This window comes from Rhinopithecus roxellana, chromosome 4 (assembly GCF_007565055.1).
Source record: "Rhinopithecus roxellana isolate Shanxi Qingling chromosome 4, ASM756505v1, whole genome shotgun sequence".
NCBI classification, from domain to species: domain Eukaryota; kingdom Metazoa; phylum Chordata; class Mammalia; order Primates; family Cercopithecidae; genus Rhinopithecus; species Rhinopithecus roxellana.
Genome location: NC_044552.1, coordinates 73,900,275 through 73,925,845, shown reverse-complemented (window position 1 = coordinate 73,925,845; position 25,571 = coordinate 73,900,275). Strand labels below are relative to the sequence as shown.

Sequence of the window (25,571 nt, the reverse complement as noted above, 5' to 3'; positions counted from 1 at the left end):
ACTGAGACTGCATCTCAAAAAATAAAATAAAATAAAATAGATGAAATCTGTAAACATAAGAGTATTGTTGTTAATTTTGATCTTTCTGAAGAGTCAAAACATAGGACAAGATGTATTTATATATTATAAAGAAGACACTGAGTATAGATAGTACAGATATGATTCCTACTGTAAGTCAGAAAGTTAAAAAAGATTGGCTGTCTTCAAACAATTTAGAAAAAAAAAGTTAAAGATTTGCCTTCAATTTCTTCACATTCTTTATCCAAAGAAGGACAAAAAACCTGAGAATAAAGAATATTCTCTGAGCCTCAAAAGCAAGGAAGGAAAGCAGTCAAAGACAGGAATGAGAGGAGGCACTGAGAAGTAAGCCACAAGGCTTTCTGAGGGAAAGGGATCAAGTTCTCAATGTATCAATAAAATAAGAAAGGCCAGAAAATAGTGGTATGGGAGAGAGAAGCTTAGTGTAAATATTGAAAGAGGACTCTCATATTTGCTGTGATATCTAAGAGTCAGCAGTGAATGTTTGACAAGCACTACCTTAGACTTTTGGCTCTCACTAAATGGCAGTTAAAAAAAAAAATCAAAACAAAACAATCATTTAAAAAGACCAAATCTGCTTCTAGAATGTCTCCAATCTGTTATGTTATATTTTATATTTATAGCCCCACTATAAATGAATTAAGTATGCTTCTAATCTAATCAGATCCAAATTATAAATAGACCAAGTGATATATTATCTAGTTAGATACACATGCAGTTTTAATGGAAGCCTGTAATTAGGCCTGACTGCCTTCTATCCTGCTTCTACTCATCGAGAAATTTTCTGTTCAAGTGATGGGGTGGGGGGTGGGGGTGGTGGTCTCCTGGTCCTTAGGGGCTGAATGCTGATTAGTCCAAACCAAAAATAGAAATGCCCAATTTACTCATCAATGACTGGCTTAAAAAAGGGCATGTGACCCAATCTCAGTCAATAGAAACTGAGAGGAAGTCTGCTAGAGGGTTTCTGGGAAAGCTTTTCTTTCCTGAGAGAGAGACACTGGGAAGAAACTCTTTTCTTAGCTGCAGATAGTCATGTCTGCACATGGTGCCTGGAATGGCATGCTGTAGGAATGGAGACATCACTTGCTATGCTGAGGAAAGGAGAAGAAAAAAAGAAAGCAGACAAGTAATGTAGTTGAGCCAATGAATCAATCAAGCTTGGAACTGCCAATATCCAGACTTATTATGTGAAATAATAAACTTATTGTTAGATCTTCAATCTCTTTATTACTCAATTGGATACCAACTAGATACTGCAACTCCAACTGTAGCTCTAACAGCTACAAATGTGCCTCATACCCAACAATGAAAGTTTCATTTCTCCTGGAGGTGGGGGGTGTAATAATCACTTTACTAAATGAAAGCCTCCTCTACCCAACTTACCACAGATAAGTATTTTGTTGCTTATTCTAAATTTTCTATCTTAAGCCAATTTACTTCTAGACAGTATTGATTGCTGGCAAACTTATGAAAATATGATCAAATGACCATTCTTGGAAAAGTACTTGGCTATTCTGGATACGCCTCAAAATCTCTTGATACATATGTGCTCTCACATTTTTCTCCTTAATTACATGTATCATCAAGACTATAGTTCACCAGTAGACTATATTAGTAAAGTGGGCCAGTATTAATACTACCATTCCCTTATTTAGAGAATCCAGAGTATCAAAAGGTTTAATTCTTCTTAAGTTTCTTTAAAAACCTAATATAAATAAAGCCTTGGATGAGAATAGAAAACCTTCTTCAAAAGCAGGAAACAACACTTACTGATCTTCAAGTCCCAAGAACAGTGCCTGTCTGGCCCAGAATATTTCTCAAAAATGTCAGTATATTTAAACATGTTGATGTGGAATCAATAAATCGAGAACTGGGGTATAAACAAAAGATGCTATCTCCTAACGTGTTTTTTTTTTTTTTTTTAATAGATTTAGCTCCTTGGAATTGAATCCATTCTACCACCTTGTCACCATTTCTCCCCTGCCAACTATAGCCTTCTGAGCTGACCCACAGCAATTCAGGGCCTTGAGGAGCAGCTGCAGAAATTGCATATGCACCGCAGCTTTTGCTGCTCTACTAATGAATAACAGAAAGCATTATGGAGTGCTACATTTGAATTAATATTTGCTTTCTCATGCGAGGCTGAAGCTAAAATGGTAGGCAGTGAAGCTGGAGAGGTAAGTGAAAGCCAGATAATGCTGGGTACTATGTGACATTAAGAAGTTTAAATTCAATTCTATTCTAAAGGGCTTTTGCCAGTAAAGTTACATAGATTTTCATTTTAGATAAATGGCTCTACAGCTATGTGGAGGAGAGATATAAAAGTGGAGGGTGAGTTTAATCTGGAGAAGTGAGAGATAGCAATGACAGAACTAGAAGAGTGGTATCGGGGGCAGAAATTCATTTAGGAGCTATTTCTACTTGGACGCCTCATAGACAACTTAAATTCAACATGTCTAAAACAGCATTCATTTTTCCCCTAAATTGACCCCCTGCCCCTCTTTTGTCTCAGAAAACAATTGCACAATTCACCAAGTACCTCAAGCCAGAAACTTTAGAGCCATGCTTAATTTTGTTATTTTCCTCATCTTCTAAATCCAACTAAATAGTATATCCTGTGGTTTCTAACTCCTTGATATCTACCAGACCCATTTTAATTTTTTCCACTCCCTCCTGCCCTACCTCATATCCTAGTCCGCTATCACTTTTGTCATAGGCTACTAGGACAACCTCCCAAATGATGTCACACATCCACTTTTGACCATGGAAATCCATTCTCTAGAGTGATCCTTCTGACGCACTATCAATCACTACACTACCTTGCTCAAAATCCCCCAGTGGCTTCCATTATTTCTATGATAAAGTCCACAACCCTTAACATAGCCTACAAGCCCCTCTGGGGTCTGGTTTCTGCCTAGTAATAGTAGGCATACCTAACATTAACTGAGCATTCCTTATATGCTAGGCACTGTGCTATGCTTTGCAAACATCATTTATTTTATTCTCATAGCAACATTGTGAGGCAGGAATCATACGCATCATGCTCATTTTGCAGATGAGGAAACTGAATCAAGGAGAGATTATGTAACTTATGCAAAGTTGTAGAGCTAATAAAGTAGTCCCACACTGCGTAACATTTCAGCCGATGATGGACCCCCCATATACAACAGTGGTCTCATAAGATTACACACTTGACCCTTAAACACCAAGGGGGTTAGCAGGCCAACCCTCCACACAGTTGAAAATCTGTGTATAACTTTTGACTCCCTCCAAACTTAGCCAACAATAGCCTACTGTTGACTGGAAACCTTACTGATAATATAAATAGTCCATTAACACATATTTTGTATGTTATACATATTATATACTGTATTCTTACAATACAATAAGCTAGAGAAAAGAAAATGTTATTAAGAAAATCATAATGAAGAGATCATATATTTACCATTCATTAAGTGGACATAGATAATCATAAAGATCTTCATTCTTATGGTCTTCAGTTTGAGTACACTGATGAGGAGGATCAAGAGGAGGGGTTGGTCATGTTATCTCACGGGTGATAGAGGTGGAATAGGCAGAAGGAGAGGCAGAAAAGGCAGGCACATTCAAGTGTAACTTTTGTTTGTTTATTTGAAACAGGGTTTTGCTCTGTCACCAGAGGGCTGGAGGGCAATGACACAATCATAGCTCACTGCAACCTCGAACTCTTGGGCTCAAGAGATCCTCCTGCCTCAGCCTTCTGAGTAGCTGGTACTACAGGTGTGCTCCACTGCACCCAGCTAATTTTTTTTTCTTAACTTTTTGTAGAGATGGGTCTTGCTATGTTGTTAAAGCTGGTCTCCAACTCCTAACCTCAGGAGATCTTTCTACCTCAGCCTTCCAAAGTGCTGGGATTACAGGTGTGAGCCACCCCACCCAACTTAGTATAACTTCTATTGAAAAAACAATCTTCCTATAAGTGGACTCATGCAGTTCAAACCTATGCTGTTCAAGGGTCAATTGCAATGTTATATTATTACTCTACCTTTTCTATGTTTAGATACACAAATACTTACCATTGTATTATAATTGCTAAAGTGTATTCAGTTCAGTGACATGCTGTACAGGTTTGAGCCTAGAAACAACAGGCTATATACCACATAGCCTAGGTGTGTAGTAGGCTATACCATCTAGGTTTGTGTGATTTCACCCTACGATATTCACACAAATATGATACCACCTAATGATGCATTTCTCAGAGTGTATCAACATCATTAAGTGACACATGACAGTATCGGAGCCAGGTCTGCCAAACTCCAGAGTATGTCCTCTTAAGCTATTCATGCCACCCTCAAACTGTCTGCCCCAGCCATATTGCATTACTTTCAGCTCCTAGAACTCATTTGCTCTCCTTGTCATGAGGCCTTCATACATACTGTTCCCTATGTCTGGAATGTCCCCTCACAAATCTCACCTTTACATGGATAATATTTATTCATTCATTATGTCTTTGCTTAAATGTCATTGCCTCAGGAAAGCTTTCCCTTACTATCTAAAATTAAATTTTTTATTTGTTTACTTCTTTATGGTCTGTTTACCTTTGGTATAACGTCAAAATTGTTACCACTGGTCCTCAGTTCTCAGAATGACATTCAGCAGGGGTTCAATAAACATTTGTTGCATAACTGCATGCATAAATGAATGATGCTGGGTGGAAACTCCCTAAACTGAAAACTTCATCTATTCAGACTACTGATGAAAAACAGAAAGAAGGAAAGTATAAATTTGTTCATCCACTGGATATTTATTTAGTAGCTTCCAGGTCCCAGCCAATACTCTTAAGAACTCACAGCCTTCCTATGGGAGACAGACACATAAGCATGTGCTTATAACACAATATAAGTAAAGTGCCTGTTATAATTGTACAATAGATGCAGAGATGCAAAAAAAAGAGTATGTCTATAGGGAACCTTCCCAGGAAAGGAAATTCTTGAGTCCTTTTGCAGGATGAATGAGTCTTGAAATATATATCGTATAGTCTATGTATTTCACTTATGAAAGGCAGAGGAGCATCTACTATATATACCAGAGCATTTTACGTCTCATTTGATTCTCACAAGAGCTCTGTGTTGTTATTCCCATTTTACAGACGTGGAAATTCAAGCTAAGAAAGATCAAGGAATTTGCCCAAGGTTACAGGCAAGGACATTAGTAAAGGAGCGGAATTTGAGCCCAACTCTGACTCCAGTATCCATTTATTTATCATTATATTGAAATCCTTTGATACTATACTCCCCAGAGCCTGCTCACTTTTATTTTCAATATAACTCTTAACAAAATCGGTTATCTGGTTTCCTATTCTAATATAAATTAAGCAGCAAAATGAAAGATCAGGAAGAGACCAAAGTCAAGTATCCTGATGGCAAAGGACACAAGAGAAAAACTATAAAAATTACACACAAAAAATATAAAAACTAATGGATCATATAGTCAGTCCTCCACCCTTTGCTGCACAACAATACTTGATATGCTTAATGATGACCCCATTACGGACAAAAATGGTTGTTATAGCCACTACAGTCTAGAAGATAGAGAAATAACTTTTTGTGTTTCAAAGGGTAAACTTCAGTTACCTAGTATATTAATTCCTCTCTGGTAACTCTGAATTGTAACAATTGTTTCCAAAGTGTTAGTGAGAAGGAATATCCCAAGATCTTAAACAGAGTCTTCATTTTGTGGATATTATTTTTCTGTTGCTTTAAACTAAATTCAAGCCAGTATATAAAAACTGTCAATTTTAACTTACATAGTTACCCAAATACATTTTAAATTTTAAAAACCTCTCATACATGACTTTGGACAACACACGTGGATTGAGAAATGTAAAGATTGACAAGCATATATAAGGTGTTACTGAATATTCTCAATATCTAAAAACTTTTTTTAAAAAAAGTCTTCTAACACACCTTGTAATAAAACAGGATAAATTATGAACAAAATAGAGGAAAAACTATAATATTTTTAACCTGCTGCACTCATATCTTAAATAGCTACACATGTGAAAAAGAAACAATTCAGGCAAACACAGAGAAAGCTGGTTGAGCAATTTGCCATAAAATTGTTTCTATCAAATACCCCATCTGGGTCCACCTTTTCAACATGAAGATGTTAGCTTTTTTAAGAGAGCTTTTTATTATTTATATAATTCTCTTCTTGAAAAAAGAGAGGTTGCATTTAGAGAACACATCCTGGTTTGTTTTGTTTTTAAAAATGAGAAAATTGTTCCACCAATTATATTGAACAGGCTGACTAGGAAACATTTAATATCTTTTATCATTTTAGAGGCTTTTAAATGTGAGCCTTTCCACTCAGAACACTGTGACAATGTGAAAAAACACACTGGCTACATTTCCCATGAACATGTAAAAAGAAATATAAGGAAAAACAAGTATTTACTTGGAATTAACTGTAGTTTTCATATATTCTTCCAGGAGCAAAGCAGTTTCTGCCTAAAACTCTAGAAAAACGCTACTTGTTTACTTACAGAACACTCTAATTTAAAGATGTAAACTCATAATCAAAGTTTACATAATCACCTAATAGAAACAAACACAACGTGAATAATTGCAAATAAAATGTCACTGTACTAGAGAGACAGTTGTATTTAAAATGCTCTTCCTTACCTGGATGCTCTTCAGAATAAACTCACTTTTCTCTCTTACATCTTTGAAGGGACACCTCTTAGAAAGCATAAGTAGATGAGCAAGTAGCTTATTCAACCCATCCGAAGACTCGGTATTTGAAAGCCCGTCTGATGGACGATGAGGTGTTTCTTTCACCGAACGAAGACACTCGCTTTTCCTCAAAATGGTTTGCCTAATGTTTTCCAGTGCTGTCTCTCTAGTAGTTGAATCTCTACTGCACAGTCCATCCCATCTCACTTCATTCTCTCCTTCAGCCATGACAATAGTTTTTCCTTTGCGGTCTTCAGTTACCTTTCAGCATGCCCCCCAAAATCACTCTGTGTTTTTAAAATGAAAAATGTAAAAATAAAATCAGAGAAATCAAATCGTCATTAAAACACACATATGGGTAACATTTGGAACCACTGGTGTCTTCAGCCGATCTACAAGCTAGATCACCCTCTCACCCTCTCCTTGTACACTAAAGGGCAGTCTTCTTTCTGGAAAACAAAGTTGGAAAGTTGCAACCTTGCAGCGCTGGCTTTGGTGGAATTTCGGGGAAGCGTTCTCCTCCGTCTCGCGGGGTCAGCGGATATCCTCACGTTGTGGAGCTGTCAAATCCGTGCTCTGCCCCAAAAGGCTGGTAACAGTTGAACGCCCTCCAGCCATTCGGGGCTTTTTTGTCTGTGCAGCCACCGGGTTCTCTCGAGCTTTCCCACCCCGCCCCTCCTCCGACACCAGTCCCCGCCCTCCGCAGCTCCTCCCAGCGCCTCAGCAGCCGGCCGGGCGCCGGCAGGGAAGGCTCGCCGAACTCTGGCCCACTGGCCGCAGCGGCCGGAGGCTTGGGCGCTGCTGGAGGGCGGCAGTCTCGGGCAGCCGCTGTCCCGGCGGGCGGCGGTGAAAAAAAGCGTCCCCAGCCCCGCCAATTCCGGATCCCCGGGAAGACGCTACTTCTCCGATCCCTGCACCCTCGCCCACCACCGCCGAGCCAGAGGGCATAGGGCGGTCCTGCCAATCCTCGAGCGCAGGTCTGGGCCGCGGAGCTGGCGGGGCTGCGGGGCCCAAGGCGCAAAGCCCGCCCTTCGCCCAGCCCCATCGGTGGGGATCAGCCCAGAGGGCGGGAGCAGGGAGGGGAGACGGGGGTCCTCACCCCCAGCCCCTCCCCTTTCTCCGCCCGGCACAAACCGGGAGCCACCGCGGCCCCAGCGCCTTCTTCCCCGCCCAGGCAGACGCGACCCGCCGAGGCAAAGCCATTGGAAAAAAGCCCCGCCCTCTGGCAGGCTACCTCCGGACCCCCAGTGCGCCGCGCGCGGCTGCCAACCGCTGCCGGCTGCTACGCATGCGTGACTTATAACAGGGCACAAGCGCCTCCGGAGGCTCTAAGCTTGCGCCCTGGGGCGGTTTCTGTTCCCGGATGTTTGGAGTGTGTCCTGGAGAAGGGGAAGGAAAAAGTAAGGCGTAGAAGTACACTGAGACTTCGTCACACACAAAACAAGCACGACAAAGAAAAAGGGCGCGAAGGGACTCCTGGACGAAATTGAGTCTACATTTAAGATCACCGTAAAAGTAGGGACGGCCTCTTTATTACTCCAAACCCCAGATTTAAGTCGGTGGGACGTCTTCGCGTTGACTTGTGGGGAATGTAGTTTTGATGCTGCCGGCGCGTTTTGTTTGCGACAGAAACTACAATCCCCAGAGGCCACCGCGACGTCGCCTGTGGCTGCCCGCGAACCAACGGTTAGCGGTGGCAGGGGCTGACTGAGACCGTCTGCTTGGTAAGCACTGTAGGCTGGGTTGTCACCTTTCCTTGACAGGGTTTTTTCTTCCTCCATTTCCTCTGGGATTTTGGAGACGAAGCCATCTAGGGTGGCCTCCCTTTGTCCAAGGATTTTTCCAGTGACTTGCGTGGGAAGGACTAGTCCAGCTGTCCAAGCGCGGGGTGTGGTGGGTGAGGCGAGGATTTAGGGATTCTGATCCCGAGGGTCGCAGGGAGCGGCCTAAGGCCAAGAAGGATGGATGCTGTGGAAACTGGAGCTTCGGGCTGCTGCTTCTGCTTCCACCCTTTTCTGTGGACAGGCGCGGGGTGGATTTGGGATCTCTGCGCATTTGCACCTTTGTTTGCCTTTGCTTAGGGATGTTCTGGGCTTTATTTGCTTTTAAAAAGTCATTATTTGAGAAAAGTCGAGGTTTGAACGGCCATCAGTGGACTGATAATCGGTGTAGATTTTAATTCTTTACGTTGCAGAATTGCATTACATTAAATTCTAAAAATTTCATCTTGCTAGGCACTGAATATATAACAATGAGAAAGACAAGTCTTATCCAGTTAAGAGGAACCAGTTAGACATACAGTTACAATACTATATGATATCACTGGGATGCCTAGAAGGAGATCACTTAGCCCAGTCTTGGAAAGCCAGGTAAATCTTCATCCCAGGGGAAATGAAGATCAAAAGAACAGCATATGCTAAGGCCCAGAGCGAGAGATAGGGTACTTTCAGGAAATGTCAGTAAGCCAAATCATACATACTTGGCGGTGTGGGGTGGGAAGGGAAGGGTGCTTTTTGTGTATTGATGTACTTTGAAGCTACAAAGAGACAGATACTGTGAATTCTTTACATTGTTTCTGTAAGTGAACTATTTTTGAACAGATGCATAGTTCTGATGAATTGGTCGAATTTCAAAAGCCTGTTACATTCTAACACTTCTAGTTTGAATCCGAATTTTAAAAAGGGAATAACTTATGAGTGTGATTGAGAAAACAAAACAAAACCATTCCGTTTTTATCTCCTTTTTGGGATGATCATCCTTTATCCAGCCCAGAAAGAGTAGGGTAATTTCTTAAGGCTGGGTGCCTTTTTATGCCGTAGTTAAATATGATCTCATGTGTACCCATGGCTTCACCAACACTTATGCCTCTCAAATGAATAGCTCCATTCAGCTTCACCTCTCAGCTTTCACATATCTATCTCTTGGATATTTCTTCTTGGATATCTCAAAAGCATCTCCAACTCAACATTCCTAAAATCAAATGTATAGTTATCTCTTACGAATCTGATTCTTTTTCAGTGTTCCTTATTTCAGCAAAGGACACTACCATCCATCTACTTGTGAAAATTTGAAAGCTAAACATTATTCTTTGTTTCTTCTTGCCCTTCATACTTCTATGGCTAAATTATTACCAAGTTCTGCCAATCTTATCTCCCAAAATATCCTTCAAATATATTTTTCTCTCCACCTGTCTTCAAACTGCGGTAATCTCTCAAGACCACTACAGTAGCAATTATTCACAATGACCCTCCTCCATTAGTTCTCCATTATAGCTACCAGAATGATTTTTTTGAAACTGCAGATCTGATCAGATTTTCTCTTGGTTAAAACTATTCAATGGTGTCCTGCTACTGTTAAAATAAAGGCAAAACTCCTTTATAAAGCCTGACATCATCTGGTACTCTTTCAGACTCACTTCATATACTGCTCTCCAGATCAACCATACAGACCATTTTTCAGTCATTGGTTCTCATGTTCCATTTCACCCATGCATTTACTCAACAAATCTCTGTTGAGTCCCTTTTATATAACAGGACATTGAGGATACAGCACTGACCACAATATATAAAAATTCGTACTGTCATAGAGCTTGCATTCTACTGAGAAGAGATAGTAAATAAATATGTAAAACATTTAGTAAATGAAATGAAGACAAATGCAGTGGAGAATAAAACAACTGGGAAGGGGAATGGGGAGTGTCAGGATGTGAGGGGCTAGGTTTACTTTTAAATAAGGTGGTTAGAAAAGACCTAATCCAGAAGGGGACAATTGAGGAGATATGAAGTAGGGGAGGGAATAAACCATATAGATGCCTGGGCAAATAGCATTCTAATGAAGAGAGTTAGTGCAAAGGCCTTGGGCAGGAGCCTGAGTGCACATTTGAGAAATAGCAAGAAGGCTAGTGTGGCTGGAGCACAATGAGTGCAAAGAGAATAACATGAGGTCACAGAGAAAGGAAGTAATGGTGGGAGAACATGTACGTGACTGAAAGGACTAACATTTTTAATTGAGTTGGGAAAGCATTGGAGAGTTTTGTGCAGATGAGGGCATGATCTGACTTTTAAAAAATGACTACTTTTCTTTCTCTCTCTCTCTTTCTTTCTCTCTCTCTCTTCGATGGAGTTTTGCTCTTGTTGCCCAGGCTGGAGTGCAATGGCACAATCTTGGCTCACTGCAACCTCCACCTCCCAAGTTTAAGCAATTCTTCATCCTCGGCCTCCCAAGTAGCTGGGATTACAGGCATGCACCACCATACTTGGCTAATTCTGTATTTTTAGTAGAAACAGAGTTTCACCATGTTGGTCAGGCTGGTCTTGAATTCCTGACCTCAAGTGATCCACCCACCTCAGCCTTGCAAAGTGCTGGATTACAGACATGAGCCACCATGCCTGGCCTCTTTCTTTTTGCCTGAGGCAGAGTCTCACTGTGTCACCCAGGCTGGAGTGAAGTCATAGCTCACTGCATCCTTGAACTCCTGGGCTCAAGTAATCCTTCCAACTCAGTCGCGCAGGTTGTTGGGACTATAGGCATGTACCAACATGCCCAGCTAATTTTGTATTTTTTCCTTTTTTTTTTTAACTGAAATTACATAAAAGTGGAGATAATTTTTGTCTTTTTATAGAGACGGGGTCTCACTGTGTTGCCCAGGCTGGTCTTGAACTCCTCAAGTGATTGCCTCAAGCAATCCTCCTGCCTCTGCCTCCCAAAGTGCTGGGATTAGAGGCAGACGCCACTGCAACTGGCCTGAAATGAATATTTCTTTTAAATTGTATTGAGCATAGACCATGGGGAAGCAAGAGTAGAAACAGAGAGACTGGTTGGAAACTAAAGTAATAATCCAGGTGAGAGAATCTGGATACGTTTTGATAGTATAACCAACAGATTTTGCTGACAGATTGTGTGACAGTAAGAGTCAAAAATGACTTCAAAGTTTCTAAGCTGAGCAACTAGAATGGAGGAAGTGCCATTTACTGTTACAGGAAAGTCTGCAGATTTATGAATGGGAGAGAGAGGAAAGGTTGGTATTTTAGCTTGGCCATGTTAAGTTTGAGATGCCTCTAAGAAATTCACATTGAGATGTGGAGGTGGAGGAGGCAGTTGAATAAATGAGTCCAGAAGTGAGGAGAAAGAGCTGGCAATAGATATAATTTTGGGTTTTATAGTAGCGTTTTGATAGCAGTTGTTGATATCACCAAAAGAGATATTCCATGGAGTTTGGGTGGATTTGGAGTTCTATGCAAAGGTGACTGTGAAGGAGCAGCCAGTGAACAGAGGAAAACCCACTGTTCAGTAGGTATCCTAGAAGCGAAATGAAGAAAGTGATCAAGGAGGAAGGAAAAATAAGTTATGTTAAATGTTGCTGTAGGTCTAATGAGATGAGGATTCATAATTGACCACTACATTTAGCAACATGGAGGTCATTGGGATCTTGATAAGAAACTTTTGGTGGAGTAAAGGTGAAACTCCGTCTCTACTAAAAGTACAAAAATTAGCCGGGCATGATGGCGCATGCCTGTAATCCCAACTACTCAGGATGCTGAGGCAGGAGAATCACCTGAGCCCGGGAGGCGGAGGGGCTGGAGGTTGCAGTGAGCCAAGATCGCACCACTGCACTGCAGACTGGGCGACAGAGTATGACTCTGTCTCAGGAAAAAAAAAAAAAAAAAAAAGAAAGTCTGCCTTTTTTGGCTGCAATGTATAAATAGATGTTATGGAATTTAGAAGAACTTCTTTAGATCAGTAAATATTCAAGTTACATTTTAGAAGAGTAATTAATTAGGAAACAGATATTGAGAGGTTTTGCTAACTTTGGCCATGGATCATGGAATCATGCAGTATGTTGCCTTTTAGACTGGCGCCTTTACTTAGCAATGTGCATTTATAGTTATCTTATGTCTTTATATGTATGGCTTGAGAGCTCATTTGTTTATATCACTGAAAAATAATCCATTGTATGGATATATTACAGTTTGCTTATTCACCTTTTGAAGGACATCTTAGTTGCTTCCAGTTTTCATCAATTATGAATAAAGTGTCCTAAAAATTTATGTGCAGGCTTTTTCTGGGCATAAGTTTTTAACTCATCTAGGAATATGATTGCTGGTAACCCTATGTTTAGCTTTGTAAGAAACTCTCAGCTGTTTTTCAAAGCGGCAGTACCATTTTCTATTTCCCACCAATGAATGAGAGTTCCTGTTGTGCCCCATCTTTGCCAGGATTTGGTGGTGTTAGTGTTTTGGATTTTAGCTGCTCTGATAGGTATGTAATGGTATCTCATTATTGTTTTAATTGGTGATTCCTCAATGACATATGTTGAGCATCTTTTCATGTGCCTATTTGCTGCCTGTATATCATGTTTGGTGAGGTGTCTGTTCAAATTTTTTGTCCATTTAAAAATTATTATTACTGTTGAGTGTTTTTGTTTTATAGAGGCAGGGTCTGGCTGTGTCACCCAGGTTGGAGAGCAGTGGTGATATCATAGCTCACTGTAACCTCAAACCCCTTGGCTCAAGCAGTCCTGCCTCAGCCTCCAAAGTAGCTGGAACTACAGGCATGCACCTCCATGCCCAGTTTACTGTTGAGTTTTAAGAGTGCTTTGTATATTTTGGACACACAAGTCCTATATCAGATCTGCATTTTGCAAATATTTTCTGCAAGTCTGTGGCTTGTCTTTTCATTCTCTTAATAGTGTCTTTTGCAAAGCAGAAAATTTTAATTTTAGTGAAGTCCAGCTTTCATGTATCATGCTTTTGGTGTTGCAGCTAAAAAGTCATTGCCATACCCAAGGTCATTTAGATTTTCTCTTGTCTTCCAGAGCTTTTATAGCTTTGTGTTTTGTGTATAGGTTTATGATCCATTTTTTAGTCATTTTTTTTTGTAAAAGGTATAAGGTCTGTGCTTACATTTATATTTTTATTAATAAAGTTTCTGCTGGATCTGAAATTATTTTGATCAGTAATATTAAAAGGTAAAAAACTTTTTTTTTAAAGACCATTGTACTGAATCCTTACAACTATATTGGTACCATTCTTCAAAACTGTTCCTTGAGAGAGAGACCTGAAGTCAGCCTAAAGATGAGGCCAGGGAGAACTTTATCTGGAACGTATCAGAAAACCGGACTAACAGTTCCATTTTAGTTATCTGTTGTCAGCATGTGCAATTGGCTGAGTGCTGTAAGTGCAAATTGTTAGGAAGACTTTCTACAATTAAGAATATTATTCTCCAATTGAATTACCTTGTCATTTGTCTACATTGCTGTTTTTCTGTTTTTTTGTTTGTTTTTGTTTTTGTTTTTTGCTACTTTTTTGCCTAGTCTTACAAGATTGCAAAAATCTACCTGTGATTTTTCCACAATAGTTTGACCCTTCTCTACAATGAAACACTGAAGCCATGGAAACTTAAAATATCTCTTTCTGTGATAATTGACTTCAACTTAAGTTTTTAAAGGAAATTATACTAATTATTCACTACATAGTAACATAAGCAGTTTTACCTCTAAATGCTTCCTTAGTTTTTCTTTTGGCTTGTTGAAAAATGTCTTGTCAACCAAGTACTATATGTGTGTACTTTTATGTGTGTGGTGTATGTGTATTGCCCAAATGAATCATGAAAGCTCTTAAATTTGAATCTGTATATTTTATTTTTAAGCTTTCCTTAACAAGGTCATTTGAATTCCTTAACAAGATTGATTTGAATGATACTCTTTTCAACCTTTCAAAAACGTATTTTCTGAAACACTGTCATACATACTATTCTCAAAATACCATCACCCTTTTTTCTATGTTATTGCTTCCATCTTTCAGGAATAAATGAGTAAACCACTTAAATCAAGTTTACTCTTCAGTATTTTCTCCAGTTTTTCTGTTTTTGGTGTCTCCAAATTTACTGTAGTATGCTTTGAATGACTAAATCTCTAGTATTTCTGACATATATTAATGGATAGATTTTTAAAAACCAATAATTGCTGAATCTATATTCATTTTGCTCTTCTTGAAAGATTTGTGAACCAACTCTAGCAATATACGCAATATACAATATGAATTTTATAAACCGGTCTCACTACTGACTTTATTCTTATTTTTCTACTTATTTTCCTTATCCATATTTTACATGAATATATACATATATGGGGTAAGATATTAAAATTACGTGTCATTTTAAAAAACATTACAAATTTCAAACAAAAAATAAGAGTAACAAAATAAATACGCTTTTTAACCACCCCTTGGAATGAACAAATGTTAACATTTTACCTAATTTGCTTTAGTTTTTTTCTTTTTCAATGAAATAAAATATCACATAGGTTGTGAAAATGCTCTTGGCACAGTCATATATTGTCTTTGCCTTTTAAAAAAATGTTACATAGAAGATATCTTACTATCTGTAACTTGCTTTCTATTTTACTCAATATATTTTCAGAGCTTATCTATGTTGCTAAATGTAGATCTTGTTTTTAAATTTTAGCTGGTGTATAGTGTTTCATTGTATGAATATGATACAACTTATTTATCCAGTCCCTGTTAATGTATATTTATGTATTTTTTTAATTTTTTTTTTTTGTTGCAAGCAGTGCAGCAGTGAGCATCATTATACGTATCTCCAGATATGTGCCATTTTCTTTAGGGTTCACTCATAAATTCAGAGAAGTGGAATTGCTGAGTTATAGGATATACACAGGATCACATTTTTCAAGTTGTTCTCTAAAATGTTATATTTTACCAGTTTACACTCCCACTGGCAGTTCATGGGAATTTTCATTTCCCCACATCCTTGACAAAACTTAATATTGATAGGTGTGGTTTTTTTGTGTTGTTTTTTGTTTGTTTGTTTGTTTTGTGAGACAGAATCCCACTCTGTTGCCCAGACCAGAGTGCAGTGGCACGATCACAGCCCACCGCAAGCCTCAACCTCCCAGGCTCAAGCGATCTTCCCACCTCTGCCCTACAAGTAGCTGGGAACACATGTGTGTGCCACCACACCCAGCTAATTAAAAATTTTTTCTTTGTAGAAATGGGGTCTCACAGTATTGCCCAGGCTGATCTTGAACACCTGGGGTCAAGCAGTCCCCCAACCTCAGCCTCCCTAAGTGCTAAGATTACAGACATGAGCCACTGCATTGGGTCCTGATAGGCTTCTTTTAAAATTTTTGTCAAGCTAATGGGTGTAAAATAATTTCTGTATTGTTTGATTTTGCATTTCCTGATCAATGAAGTAGAATGTTTTTGTCCTTTTGGCTATCCATGTTTTCTTGTCTTTCAACTTCCACTGTACCTTTTTTTCCTTTGTTAATTGAGCTTTGTGTTTTTCTAAATGATTTATAGAACTTTTTTCTGTATTTCAGATACTAATCTTTTATGTTATATATGTTGCTTTTTTAAAGATATCATCAATGATTTTTTTGTTGTACAGAAATCTTAATTTTAATATAGTTTTATCATTTTTTCTTTTTTTATTTATAAATTATCTTGTTTTAAGAAATCTCTTCTTACCCAAAGTCTGAAACATACTCTGTATTTTCTTCTAAAACAAAGGTTTGTTGTTCACATATAGATATTCAGTCTAGCTGGAATTTATTTTTGTGTTTGGCATGGAGTAGAGATATATGTCTATATTTTACAGTGTGGCTAGCACTGTATAGTGAATATTGGCATAGTGAAGATTGAATAGCCAATCCTTTCTCCATGGAAATGCCCTCTTTTTCATATACCAAATTCCCACATATGTAAAATTTATTTACTCTCTTTTCTTTTGTATCCGTTTTGTCTCACCTCAGTCCTGTACTACTATTTTAATGACTAAAGTGCCGTAATCAATCTTAATAACTAGAAAAACAGTCCTATCTTTTTTTCTTTTTCACAATGCCATTACAAAATTTTATTTGCCATTATCCCTATGATTCATATATAGTTTCTGATGCTATTGTGCAAATGTATGTTTTGAAATTACATTTTCTAGATAGGTTATCTAGATGGGGGATCCCAACCCTCGGGCCATGGACTGGTACCAGTTCGTGGCCTGTTACAAACCAGACCACACAACCGGGAGTGAGCAACAGGTGAACAAACGAAGCTTCATCTGTATCTACAGCTGCTCCCCATTGCTTGCATTACCCCAGATCTCCGCCTCCTGTCAGATCAGCAGTAGCATTCTTATAGGAGCACAAATGCTCTCTGAACTGCGGATGTGAGAGATCTAGGTTGCACGCTCCTTATGAGACTCTAAAGCCTAATGATTTGTCACTGTCTCTCATCACCCCCAGATGAGACTGTCTGGTTGCAAAAACAAGCTCAGGGCTCCTACTGATTCTACTTTATGGTGAGTTGTATAATTATTTTGTTATGTGTTACAATGTAATAATAATAGAAATAAAGTTCACAATGAGTGCAATGGGCTTGAATCATCCTGAAACCATCCCGTCCCCACGCCTAACCCAGGTCCATGGAAAAAGCGTCTTCCATAAAACCAGTCCCTGGTACCAAAAAGATTGGGGACCACTGATCTAGATTATTGTGGGTTGTTCTATATAGAAAATCGTATTTCCTGCAGATAACAATTTTTATACTCTTATACATCTTATTTTCTTTTTCTGTTTTGTCCCTTTGTCACGATCTCCAATTTATTATTAAACAGTACTACTGATAGTGGGTATCCTTGTTGTCAGTGTTTTTAGTGTCAGAGGTGGACTTTTTTTCTTGAAACTCAATACATTTCATTTATTTTAATTAGTATTCAATTTATTAAAGTTGTCATTTTTTATATGTAGTTTTCACTAAGACTTTGAATTTAACTTATAAGTTGTACTACATCTATTTTTAAGTATAGTAGTTTTTGCAAGGAAATAAGGATTTTGGCTTTTTAAAAATTAATGTTCAAGACCGGGCATGATAGCTCATGTCTGTAATCCCAGCACTTTGGGAAGCTGAGGCTGGCGGATCACTTGAGGTCAGGAGTTCAAGACCAGCCTGGCCAACATGGTGAAACAACCCCCCCCCCCCCCCCCCACGACCACCACCGGTCTCTACTAAAAATACAAAAAAAGAAAATTAGCGTGGCATGGTGGCTTACACCTGTAATCTCAGCTCCTTTGAGGCAGGAAAATTGCTTGAACTTAGGAGATAAAGGTTGCAGTGAGCTGAAATTGCACCACTTCACTCCAGCTTAGGTGACAGAGTGAGACTCTATCTCAAAAAACTAACAAAATAAAATTAATGTTTGGTTAACCTGTAAGTATAAAAAATAAAATTTTCTTTAAATATGTAATAGTATTTACAAACAAATTTCTTATGTTTCAAACTACAATTTTCAATTTAGCCTATCTTTTTATCAAATACTTAAGCTATTATCAAAACAGACCTTCAATTCTAATAAGCAGTATCATCCTAAGTAAGCAACTTTTGTGAACCTAATAAATTAGAATTATATTTTTTAATAAATCTGATTTTCATAATCATTTTAAACATTTTAAAAAATCCAACCATGATTCACCAGTTCTGGCTTGAATTTTCTCTTTGTTTTTAGCATCTGGGCATTTCCCCTTTTTCTTTTGAGCTTGGCTATATATAATTTTAAAGTTATATATCATCTAATATTTTTATGTATAGGTTAGAGGAGAGTTTTTTCTTTCGTATTAATCAGAACTTTTTATATTTTCCTTCTTTTATTACATATAATCTTATAAGTTGCTTAAGTCATTCTAAAGCCTTAAAAACACGTGTTTCAAATGCCTGTTAATGCAAATTATGGATTCTTTTTATTTTTAAAAATCTAGACTTAATGGTTGTCTAGATAAGAGCATTAAGGTATTCATAAGGGAATTCACAATGAAGACAAAACTTAATTGTTACCCCAGGTTTAGAACTCAGTAATTTGGCAAAAGCTTCAGTAAAAGTTCATATCTGTGGCTGGACACAGTGACTTACACCTGTAATCCCAGCACTTTGGGAGGTCAAGGCGGGTGGATCACCTAAGGTCAGGAGTTCGAGACCAGCTTGGCCAACATGGTGAAACCCCGTCTCTAATAAAAATCCAAAAATTAGCTTGGCATGGTGGCACATGCCTGTAATCCCAGCTACCTGGGAGGCTGGGGCAGGAGAATCACTTGAACCTGGGAGATGGAGGTTGCAGTGAGACGAGATCACGCCACTGCACTCTAGCTTGGGCTACACAGAGAGACTCTGTATCAAAAAAAAAAAAAAAAAAAAAAGATAAAAGAAGTTCATATTTGTAAGTACAACTCTCTTTTAATAGAATTTTAGAAATGGATGAAAACTTCAAGATTAAGTTATTCATTTTATTTAATTCATAAATATATAAAGTTATGGAGAAGTTAAGCTACTAATTAGGACAAGATCCCAAAACTACTTAGAAACTAGTGTTGTCCACACCAGTAAATCTAAATGTAATGCCCCACCAGTAAGCAGTAGTGCTTTGGAGGAGTCTCTGACACCAAAGCTTATAAAGACTACAATATTTATGTTCTACATTTCTCTCTCTTTTTTTTTTTTTTTTTTTTTTTTTGAGGCAGAGTTTCACTCTCATCACCCAGGCTGGAGTACAGTGGTGTGATCTCAGCTCACTGCAACCTCTGCCTCCAGGGTTCAAGTGATTCTCCTGCCTCACCTGCCACCATGCCCTGCTAATTTTGTATCTTTAGTAGAGACAGGATTTCACTATTTTGGCCAGGCTGGTCTCAAACTCCTGAACTCCAGTGATCTACCTACCTCGGCCTCCCAAAGTGCTGGGATTACAGACATGAGACACCACAGCCAGCCCCATTTTTCTTATTTTATTTGACTTAATTGCATTTTCCTACATTCCTTTGTTCAAAAAGGGGTAGATGATACCTGTGAGACCTTGTGCTGTAATTTTTTTGGCCTTTATTAATTTAGAAAATACGAGAGACAAATTCTATTTCTTGTTCCAAAATAAATTCATGCAAATTGTTTGAATTCTGTTACTCAATTTTCCCATCTCATTTATGAGCCCTCCTTATTTCTTGAATTTAAAAAGGTGAAAGATTTATATGCTCTGAAGAGAAACCAGAGCATTGTTTCATGGATTATATTAACAAGAAGATGTTATAGCATCTACTGAATGATTTGGCTATATAATGATTCTGTTAAGTACTTTTGAAGGTACATTAACTTAGCAATTTTTATGTGCCATTCCATCAGATATACCAGACTGATTATTTACTAAATCAAGTGAGCTTAAATACACAAACGCTAGAATTTGTAACTCGTTTTTAATAGGAGAATCTCTTTCTCTTCCTTTACTCTCCTACAGTAGAAATACAAATTTCTAACAAGGATGTTGTAGACAATTTGCTCTTTGTTATTTCTATTATCAGTTGTTATTTCTTGTTGTCAATTACATATCTCATAATATCTCGATAGTAGTCTTCTGTGTAGAGCTCCTTTGATGATTCTGTATATAAACATTATAGAACTTACCTGAAGTTCTGTTCTGTGGAATGCTAATCTCTTAAAGAGTATTCACCAAAAAGGTTTCTGTTGTACATAAATTTGGGAAATGCATGCTTCATCTTTGTTTAATATGATAGTAGCATATTAAAGACACTGATAAGACTTGCAGGTAAAGAAGGTTAATTTTGTTTTACCAATTTCCTGAAAGTTATTTGCCAGGAAATACATTTAATTTAGGGAGTAACTTCAATTAACATCCTGTGAAATCAGTGTTCCCTAGAGCAAGTCTTGGTGAAAAGTATGAACCTTTAGTGATCTATAACATTTAAATATTAGGATGAAAAGTATATATATATATTTTTATTATACTTTAAGTTCTGGGATACATGTGCAGAACGTGCAGGTTTGTTACATAGGTATACATGTGCCATGGTGGTTTGCTGCACCCATCAACTCGTCATCTATGTTAGGTATTTCTCCTAATGCTATCCCTCCCCTAGCACCCCAGCCCCTGGGTGATATTCCCCTGCCTGTGGCCATGCATTCTAATTGTTCAGCTCCCACTTATGAGTGAGAACATACGGTGTTTGGTTTTCTGTTCTTGAGATAGTTTGCTGAGAATGATGGTTTCCAGCATCATCCATGTCCCTGTAAAGGACATGAACTCATTCTTTTTTTATGGCTACATAGTGTTCCATGGTGTGTATGTGCCACATTTTCTTAATCCAGTCTGTCATTGATGGACATTTGGGTTAGTTCCAAGTCTTTGCTATTGTGAAGAGTGCCACAATAAACATACATGTGCATGTGTCTTTATAGTAGAATGATTTATAATCCTTTGGGTATATACCCAGTAATGGGATTGCTGGGTCAAATGGTATTTCTAGTTCTAGATCCTTGAGGAATCGCCACACTGTCTTCTACAATGGTTGAACTAATTTACACTCCCACCAACAGAGTAAAAACATTTCTATTTCTCCACATCCTCTCCAGCATCTGTTGTTTCCTGACTTTTTAATGATCGCCATTCTAACTGGCATGAGATGGTATCTCATTGTGGTTTTGATTTGCATTTCTGTAATGACCGGTGATGATGAGCTGTTTTTCATATGTTTGTCGGCTGCATAAATGTCTTCTTTTGAGAAGTGTCCATATCCTTCGCCCACTTTTTAATGGGGTTGTTTGATTTTTTTCTTGTAAATCTGTTTAAGTTCTTTGTAGATTCTGGATATTAGCCCTTTGTCAGATGGATAGACTGCAAAAATTTACTCCCATTTTGTAGGTTGCCTGTAAATCTGTTTAAGTTCTTTGTAGATTCTGGATATTAGCCCTTTGTCAGATGGATAGACTGCAAAAATTTACTCCCATTTTGTAGGTTGCCTGTTCACTCGGATGATAGTTTCTTTTGCTGTGCAGAAGCTCTTTAGTTTAATCAGATCCAATTCGTCAATTTTGGCTTACTTTGCCATTGCTTTTGGTGTTCTAGTCATGAAGTCTTTGCCCATGCCAGTGTCCTGAGTGGTATCGCCTAGGTTTGCTTCTAAGGTTTTTATGATTTTAGGTCTTATGTTTAAGTCTTTAATCCATCTTGAGTTAATTTTTGTATAAGGCATAAGGGAAGAATCCAGTTTCAGCTTTCTGCATATGGCTAGCCAGTTTTCCCAACACCATTTATTAAATAGGGAATCCTTTCCCTATTGCTTGTTTTTGTCAGCTTTGTCAAAGATCAGACAGTTGTAGGTGTGTGGCGTTATTTCCGAGGCCTCTGTTCTGTTCCATTGGTCTATATATCTGTTTTGGTACCAGTACCATGCTGTTTTTGTTACTGTAGCCTTGTAGTATAGTTTGAAGTCAGGTAGCATGATACCGCCAGCTTTGTTCTTTTTGCTTAGTATTGTCTTGGCTATGCAGGCTCTTTTTTGGTTCCATATGAAATTTAAAGTAGTTTTTTCCAATTCCATGAAGAAAGTCAATGGTAGCTTGATCAGGATAGCATTAAATCTGTAAATTACTTTGGGCAGTATGGCCATTTTGACGATACTGATTCTTCCTATCCATGAGCATGAAATGTTTTTCCATTTGTTTGTGTCCTCTCTTATTTCCTTGAGCAGTGGTTTGTAGTTCTTCTTGAAGAAGTCCTTTACATCCCTTGTAAGTTGGATTCCTAGGTATTTTTTTTTCACTTTGTAGCAATTGTAAATGGGAGTTCACTCACAATTTGACTCTCTGTCTGTTACTGGTTTGTAAGAATACTTGTGATTTTTGCACATTGATTTTGTATCCTGAGACTTTGTTGAAGTTGCTTATCAGCTTAAGGAGATTTTGTGCTGAGATGATGGGGTTTTCTCAATATACAATCATGTCATCTGCAAACAGAGACAATTTAACTTCCTCTTTTCCTACTTGAATACCCTTTATTTCTTTCTTTTGCCTGACTGCCCTGGCCAGAACTTCCAATACTATGTTGAATAGGAGTGGTGAGAGAGGGCATCCTTGTCTTGTGCTGGTTTTCAAAGGGAATGCTTCCAGTTTTTGCCCATTCAGTATGATATTGGCTGTGGGTTTGTCATAAATAGCTCTTATTTTTTTGAGATGCGTTCCATCAATACCTACTTCATTGAGAGTTTTTATCATGAAGGGCTGTTGAATTTTGTCAAAGGCCTTTTCTGCATCTATTGAGATAATCATGTGGTTTTTTTTGTCATTGGTTCTGTTTATGTGATGGATTACGTTTATTGATTTATATAGGTTGAACCAGCCTTGCATCCCAGGGATGAAGCCGACTTGATTATGGTGGATAAGCTTTTTGATGTGCTGCTGGATTCGGCTTGCCAGTATTTTATTGAGGATTTTCGCATTGATGTTCATCAGGGATATTGGCCTGAAATTTTCTTTTCTTTTTTTTTTTTTTATTATACTTTAAGTTCTAGGGTACATGTGCATAACGTGCAGGTTTGTTACATATGTATACTTATGCCATGTTGGTGTGCTGCACCCATCAACTCGTCAGCACCCATCAATTCATCATTTATATCATGTATAACTCCCCAATGCAATCCCTCCCTCCTCCCCCCTCTCCCCTCCCCATGATAGGCCCCAGTGCGTGATGTTCCCCTTCCCGAGTCCAAGTGATCTCATTGTTCAGTTCCCACCTGTGAGTGAGAACATGCGATGTTTGGTTTTCTGTTCTTGTGATAGTTTGCTAAGAATGATGGTTTCCAGCTGCATCCATGTCCCTACAAAGGACGCAAACTCATCCTTTTTTATGGCTGCATAGTATTCCATGGTGTATATGTGCCACATTTTCTTAATCCAGTCTATCACTGATGGACATTTGGGTTGATTCCAAGTCTTTGCTATTGTGAATAGTGCCGCAGTAAACATACGTGTGCATGTGTCTTTGTAGTAGAATAATTTATAATCCTTTGGGTATATACCCAGTAGTGGGATGGCCTGAAATTTTCTTTTTTGTTGTTGTTGTTGTTGTGTCTCTGCCAGGTTTTGGTATCAGGATGATACTGGCCTCATAAAATGAGTTAAGGAGGAGTCCCTTTTTTTCTATTGTTTGGAATAGTTTCAGAAGGAATGGTACCAGTTCCTCTTTGTACCTCTGGTAGAATTCGACTGTGAATCCATCTGGTCCTGGGCTTTTTTTGGTTGGTAGGCTATTAATTGCTGCCTCAATTTCAGAACTTGCTATTGGTCTATTCTGGGATTCGACTTCTTCCTGGTTTAGTCTTGGGAGGGTGTATGTGTCCAGGAATTTATCCATTTCTTCTAGATTTTCTAGTTTATTTGCATAGAGGTGTTTATAGTATTCTCTGATGGTAGTTTGTATTTCTGTGGGATTGGTGGTGATATCCCCTTTATCATTTTTTATTGCGTCTGTTTGATTCTTGTCTGTTTTCTCCTTTATTAGTCTGGCTAGTGGTCTATCTTGTTGATCTTTTCAAAAAAGCAGCTCCTGGATTCATTGATTTTTTTTTTTTGAAGGGTTTTTCGTGTCTCTATCTCTTTCAGTTCTGCTCTGATTATTTCTTGTCTTCTACTAGCTTTTGAGTTTGCTGTGGCTTCTCTAGTTCTTTTAATTGTGATGTTAGGTATCGAATTTTGATCTTTCCTGCTTTCTCTTGTGGGGTATTTAGTGCTGTACATTTCCCCCTACACGCTGCTTTAAATATGTCTCAGAGATTCTGGTACATTGTGTCTTTGTTCTCATTGGTTTCAAAGAACATCTTTATTTCTGGCAGAAATATTTTTTTATCCAGTAGTCATTCAGGAGCACGTTGTTCAGTTTCCATGTAGTTGTGCAGTTCTGAGTGAGTTTCTTAATCCTGAGTTCTGATTTGATTGCACTGTGGTCTGAGAGACTGTTATGATTTCCATTCTTTTGCATTTGCTGAGGAGTGTTTTACTTCCAATTATGTGGTCAATTTTAGAATAAGTGCAATGTGGTGCTGAGAAGAATGTATATTCTGTTGATGTGGGGTGGAGAGTTCTGTAGATGTCTATTAGGTCCGCTTGGTCCAGAGCTGAGTTCAAGTCCTGAATATCCTTGTTAATTTTCTACCTCTTTGATCTGTCTAATATTGACAGTGGGGTGTTAAAGTCTCCCACTGTTATTGTGTGGGAGTCTAAGTCTCTTTGTAGGTCTCTTAAGAACTTGCTTTAAGAATCTGGGTGCTCCTGTATTGGGGGCATATATATTTAGGTGTTTTTATTTCTTTAAGCCAATTTATCTTCATAATTTTCTTTGTAACATGGATTGTCCCCTTCCCCTAACTTTTCCCCTCTTCCGGAGAAAAGCCCATGTCCTCCTCAGATCAAAATTTTTGTATTCGTTTACTCATTTACCTCATCTTTATTGAGCCCCTGTGAACACATCTGAGAAATACATGATGAATAAAATACAGTTCTCTCTCTTGAAGATCTAATACACTGATTTGATGGGGAAGGGAAGTCACCTATACAGGATACCCCCTCACATCTTTACTCATCATGACTTTGCATTTACCTATTTAATAGCATGAGAAAAATGCTCTCAATATATATTTTTGTAAAGACTTCTTTCATTAAATCTAAAATGCCAAAGATTATAAGTCACAGTATTATTTTATGTATCACAAAGAAAAAATGCTGCCAAATATAGTTTAAATGTGAAACTTGATTTTGGAGGTATTAAATGTGAAAAATATATGTATTAACATACAGTAGTAAATGTTTATTAAATATTAGATGTATTTTTTTACGTATTTCTGTTACATTAATTGAATTTAGTGTACCAAATGCTTATTAAATGACTGCCATGTTAAAAAGTCCAATGTAATAGAATAATGAATAAGACGTTGTCCCTGCTCTTAAGGAAGTATAAAGGAAGACAAATGGGTACAGACAT

The 25,571-nt window shown here is 38.2% G+C and overlaps 2 protein-coding genes across 11 annotated transcripts in view; one reads left to right on the top strand and one right to left on the bottom strand.

Annotated features, from left to right (window-relative positions):
• Positions 1 to 7,745, bottom strand: part of SESN1 (sestrin 1) — a 110,316-nt gene extending 102,571 nt beyond the window's left edge. Inside the window, exons 1-2 of one of the 2 annotated variants that reach the window (XM_010382497.2) lie at positions 7,230 to 7,309; positions 6,702 to 7,039 (exon numbers count right to left, since the gene is read on the bottom strand). In XM_010382497.2, coding sequence (XP_010380799.1) covers positions 6,702 to 6,980 — 279 coding nt within the window. In that variant the 5' untranslated portion in view covers positions 6,981 to 7,039; positions 7,230 to 7,309. Of the gene's footprint in view, positions 1 to 6,701 lie in introns of both variants that reach the window. The other variant, XM_010382495.2, reaches the window with a different exon arrangement.
• Positions 7,746 to 7,993: 248 nt separating this feature from the next.
• Positions 7,994 to 25,571, top strand: part of CEP57L1 (centrosomal protein 57 like 1) — a 69,655-nt gene continuing 52,077 nt past the window's right edge. For 3 of the 9 annotated variants that reach the window (XM_030928197.1, XM_030928200.1, XM_030928190.1), the window contains exon 1: positions 7,994 to 8,476. Coding sequence is in view for 4 of the 9 variants with exons in the window: in XM_030928198.1 (XP_030784058.1) it covers positions 9,080 to 9,121 (42 nt within the window). In the remaining 5 variants the exon portion in view is untranslated. Of the gene's footprint in view, positions 8,477 to 9,025; positions 9,122 to 25,571 lie in introns of those variants that run through there. The other 6 variants (XM_030928189.1, XM_030928196.1, XM_030928199.1 and 3 more) reach the window with 4 other exon arrangements.